Source organism: Drosophila gunungcola, assembly GCF_025200985.1.
Source record: "Drosophila gunungcola strain Sukarami chromosome X unlocalized genomic scaffold, Dgunungcola_SK_2 000038F, whole genome shotgun sequence".
In the NCBI taxonomy this organism is placed as follows: Eukaryota; Metazoa; Arthropoda; class Insecta; order Diptera; family Drosophilidae; genus Drosophila; species Drosophila gunungcola.
In genome coordinates this window covers 219943-225340 of record NW_026453189.1, presented here as the reverse complement: position 1 = coordinate 225340, position 5398 = coordinate 219943, and the positions used below count along the sequence as shown (strand labels likewise).

The following is a 5398-nucleotide window of genomic DNA, read 5'->3' as shown; positions in this document are numbered from 1 at the left end:
CATGCGCCATACGATCACCCTTCCTGTATTCTATGTTAAAGTCAAACGATTGTAAAAATGCCCACCACCTATGTACCCTCGGCGTTAAGTCTAGCTTTGTGCAATCAGCCTTTAAGGAATTGCAGTCCGTATATACGACAAATTTACGTCCCTGCAAGTAGTGACGGAAGTGTTTGATACCATTGACTACTGCTAGCGTTTCTAACTCGTACGAATGATATTTTGACTCAGCAGGGGATGTGCATTTACTATAATATTCTACCACATGGGGTTTGTCGTTAATTTTATGCAACAATATAGCACCATAGCCAATCGAACTTGCATCGGTGTGCAATTCTATTGCATGTTTCGGGTCGAGTATAGTCAACACAGGTGCCTGCGTCAAAACTGTTATAATTTTAGTCCTTATTTGCTCATGCTGCTGTTGCCAAGAAAAATCAGAATTTTTCTTTGATGTGAGTTTATACAAAGGCTTAAGCGTTTCCGAGAATTTTGGAACGAACTGTCTAAAATACGAAGCCAATCCTATGAATTGTCGTAATTGCGACACAGATTGTGGAGGCGGTAAATCTAACAATGCTTTTACTTTACGTGCGTTTGGACTAATTTCTCCGTTACTTATCTCAAAACCTAGGTATTCTATGCGAGTTTTAAGAAAGGAGCACTTGGTTATGTTAAATGAAAATCCCGCTTTACTCAATGCTTCTAATACAATACGCAACCGTTCTAAACCTTCTTCTTTAGTTTCGGCTATAACCAACACGTCATCAATGTAAACGACAGCGCATGAGTGTGCCAGTGATCCCAATGCTCTTGTTATGGCCCTCTGAAAAACAGAAGGTGCATTTTTCAAGCCAAAAGGCATGGTCAAAAACTCGTACTGGCCCTCTGGAGTCACAAACGCGGTTCGTTCAATTGAATTTTCGTGTACTGGAATTTGGTAAAAACCACTAGCCATATCTAAGCACGAGAAATATTTTGCACCGCGAAGCCGGGCAATCTGGTCTGCGATAAGAGGCAATGGATACCTATCAGCAATGGTATTATCATTTAACATCCTGTAGTCCACACAAAGACGATCAGTGCCATTTTTCTTTTTCACTAACATCATTGGGCTGGCGAAAGGTGAGCAACTTGGACTTATAATATTTGCTTTTAACAACTCATCGATTTTACAACGCACCAGGTTTTTCTCTTCCTCGCCAAGCCTATAGGGACGTCGTTGCACTGTCTTTTGTGGATCTATTAACTTAATTTCCAACAGCCCTGTCGAGACTCGAGTTTTTGGTATTCCACTAATAAACCAGTCAGAGTAGCATTTTAGGATATTTGTTAAGACAATTTTATCGGAATCAACTAAATCTGTATCAGAACTTATAATATCCTCGTAATCACCTTATCTATCATTTTCGTTTTATAAATTTGAAATTTATCAGCGTCTATCATCACGCCAAAGCCTTGGCTAAGAATCTCTCGACCAACTAACACATCGTATTTCAAATACTTGTCTAAAATTACGTGTAACAAAATCTCAAAACAGTATTGTTCAATATTTATATTACATAAAACTTGTTGAGTGCTATAAATTGCATCGTTACTTATGCCATTGAGTTTTACAACATTATTAACTCTTTTCCCTTTAAATTTATGGGCGACACTTTCCTTGACCAGTGAGCATTCTGCACCGGAATCGAAACAAAATGGAACAGACTCACCGGATGCCTTTATTGTTCCAGAGGGTGGAGCTACTGCGCAGATATCCACTCGCTTCTCAAAAATTCTTTCGCATCCACCTGATCGGACTTTAGGACATGCGGATGCAAAGTGCCCAATTTCGCCACATTTGAAGCATTTGACACCAGATCGATCTTTCACACCCGTCGTATTTGTGCCGCTGTAGGTTTTGCCTTTACTCTTACCCTGCTGCAAACGTGCCCGACATTCGGCATATTTATGCCCAACCTTTCCGCAGTAGTTGCATTTCACCAGGGACGGAGATTGGAACTTTTTGCGATCCGAGCCAGTTGCATCGTCTTCTATGCTACGCTTCATGAAGGAGTGTGCCTGCAACTGTTGTTGTAGCTCATTGCGAGTTTTTACATTGGTGGTACAAATCAAGCGCGCCAACTTGCTGTCAACTTGAGCCATGTGAGCCAAAGTTACAGACACAGCTATTTCTTCTAAATCCTTGGCTTTCCATTTAGACATAAGCATCGTGACAATCCGGCTGCCGTATTCAGCAAAGCCTTCTTCTGGTTTCGGTCGACCCTTGGAGTCTGCATGTTTTTAATTATTTCCATCAGGTTCCGATTTTGCAGTTCCAATGCTAACAAATGTGGATCAGTAGGCAAAGCAGATCCCACTTCTGATGTCGGAGATGGCTCATTTATTTCCATTTTTCGGACGCAGCAAGTTCTGTTCGTATCAGTGGCGCGATCGTAACTGAACTCGCTACGCACATTCCAAGTTATTTCACAAGTTTTGCAAATCATAATGCTATCTCTTTTCTACGCCCCTACGAACAGACCTTACTCAACAGCAGAGTATGTCTCTTTTCCTGAGCTGTTGTGCGTTCTGAAAACCACCGTTAGCGACATCGTGTCGCCACTCAAAATGTACATGCATGCACAATGGTCAAACTAACCATTCTATGCCACACACATACAGTGGGCAAATTAATCATTCTACGACATATACATGCATTTCTTTGTTTGCTTTTATATTTACATTTAGTTTGCTTTTACTCTTATATACGCATTTTGCTTTGCGTCTACCTTTGGGCACTATTCTGACTTAGTTTTAGACACTTCACTATGGGAAATACTGGGATTTAATTACTGTAGGCCATAGCTGCAGATTATGAGAGCACAGACGGGTTTATAATCACTTGTTGGTATGCAATTTAATTAAGTCGACAGACGTATGATACCAAAAAAAATGCACTGAAAACTTATTGCGGCATGCTGCTGGCGCTGGTTATGTTGAGTTCCTGATGGCGTTTCCTTCTCCTTGCTGCTCCGGGGTTTAGACGAAGACGTGGACGAACTGAACTTCCTTTTTGGGGCAGAAATGACTGACGATATGATCGCCGGAGGTACTCGGCGACGAAAGGGCATGTAAGAACGCCGTCCCCTATGACAAATAAAACGCCTGAATGAGGCCATGTTCACTTGCACCGGTTATAGGTTATGACTTACCCGTGAGGGTGTGGTAACTAACCGTTTTGGCCAGAATCTGGCCAAGAATTGGTTCACTGCACTGTAATACCGTATGCCGCGCAAAAATTTGTGCAGTGGTGAGCTGCGAAAGCCTTGATCGGCCACAACCTCTTTACTTTTAGTTGTATTATCGCTTGTACTTTAGTTGTATTATCGCTGTTCTACAACCGCTCAGGTCGAGACTCAGATTAAGAAGAAATCATGAGGTTTTCGAGGGCGGCTATTACAAGATGGGTTACAACCGGGATTAGAGCTGGGCTATCGCTAAAAACGTTAACGCTAATGCAGTCCTACCTATTGACGATTAATCTTCCCCTCTTAAGGTTGCCCTTTACAGCCGATACCACCCGCTGGGTGGCGCAACTAAACATACGATATGAGGTTCTATACTCCACTACACATACAACAGATGCCAAATTAAAATCTCCTGTCACAACAAGACCAACAGAGTCATCTATGCTGGCATGTAGGCAGGCAATGTTATTCATATGCGCCTGATAAAGCGTAAAGTCACTTCCAGGGGGAATATAAGAAGCAACTATTACAGTCTTCCCAGACAATCCAGATACCTCAACAGCCAACTGGTCCAGAAGAGAGTCCTCGTTTGAAAGTACAGCTGCGCAGCAAGAGAAGGTACGACGGACAGCCACGATGACGCCTCCACCTCTCTCGCACTTCATTCTGCTGAAGTCTCTATCCTTGCGATAGACATGGAATAAATTAGTATCGAAGAACTCATTGGAGTTGAAGTTGAGGTTGAGCCAGGTTTCAACCAATATTGTTATGTCGTAACCACTGTTGGAAGTGCTCATGAAGACAGACTGAGTTTTAGTTCTCATTCCAGATATGTTTTGAAAATACATTTTATGGCAATTAATTCCAATTCTTTTGACTGATGAATTCTCAGAAACTGTTGCCATAGTTTCATAACGGAAGTCATGAAATGGTATCGAAAAATCCACATGCGGCCTTTTCCTCGCAAGTCCAAAAAAGCCATTCAGAGCCGTACGCAATATTCCAGTCCGGATACGTATTGGTAGTGGAAGATTATCATTACGAAGGTTATAGTTGCAATCCATTCGTCCAATCGTAGAAGACCAACTTGCAGATACTTCCAGAGTCGATGAGTGCCCTTGGGAGCGCAATGCAGAAAGCGCCTCATTAAAGAGAGCGCGCTACTATCATATGCATTGGGTACATCAGAAAAAACAGCCGTCAGGAGCGACTGAGCGTATGAAGCCCCATGATGATGATGCGAAAACAGCTGCGGCTGCACGCCTTGATTCGAAACGATGTAGAGGACGAGCGGCCTAAGCACCAGCTTAAGCATTTGTTGTTGGTGAAGAGGTTGAGAACTGCAGTTATAAATGATGCACGAAAGTGAACCAATAATGACGTCAGAGCCAGTGACGTCGATTACTGGGGGTTTTTTGATGGAAGCTTGGCAGGGGTAGATGTACGCAATGGTTCACCCAATGTGTCCACCACGGTCGACTCCAAGTGCTCTCTCTCCCTGTGGACGAATCGGCTCACCTTAACTGATAGTGTCCAGAAATCACCGCTGAAGACAGTCTGATAATACTGCTCCGGGACTCCAAGCTTAAAGTCAATGAACTTCAGTGTGCTAAGATCTTCATCTTTTTTTGTTAGTGAATAGCATGATATGGTGTCAGAATTTACTTTTAACTTGTCAGAAACAAACTTGCACAGCGCCTCTGGCTTTGTGTTTACAGTGAATTTGCCAATATGCAAAAATCTTTTGCTGGGCAATGCTGCAAGTTGATCACAAGCGAGCGCCGAACCAATAATATGCTTCTTGTTGTTACGATTCTTTTTATTTTTCTTGGAGACAACCGTAAAGCCCTCATTGAGAGGGTTATGGTCTGACACAACGGGATTGGTATGATGGGAAGTAGATGAAGCCGGAGGTTTATTTGCAACTTTTTCCTTCTTCCGCTTGTTGGTGTTAACATTAGCCGGGGCATCCACAGATTCAGGAAAAGCGATTTGAAACATTGTATTTAAGTGGAAGTATAGGCTTTTAAGTTCACGAAGTTCTTCAATGATTTCGTCTGTTTTTGAGTTCGAACCATTGCTCACTACACAGCTATCACATTGCCATAACAGATTTAGCATAATAGTTAGCAATTTTATTGCCTCTTCAGGCAAATTAACACAAG

At 42.3% G+C, this 5398-nt stretch overlaps 1 protein-coding gene across 1 annotated transcript; it reads right to left on the bottom strand.

Annotated features, from left to right (window-relative positions):
• Window positions 1–1374: 1374 nt before the first annotated feature.
• On the bottom strand, window positions 1375–2256 carry LOC128260739 (uncharacterized). Its single transcript, XM_052993961.1, has one exon. The coding sequence runs from the start codon at window positions 2212–2214 to the stop codon at window positions 1375–1377; it is 840 nt and encodes a 279-aa protein (XP_052849921.1). The 5' UTR covers window positions 2215–2256.
• Window positions 2257–5398: the final 3142 nt, after the last annotated feature.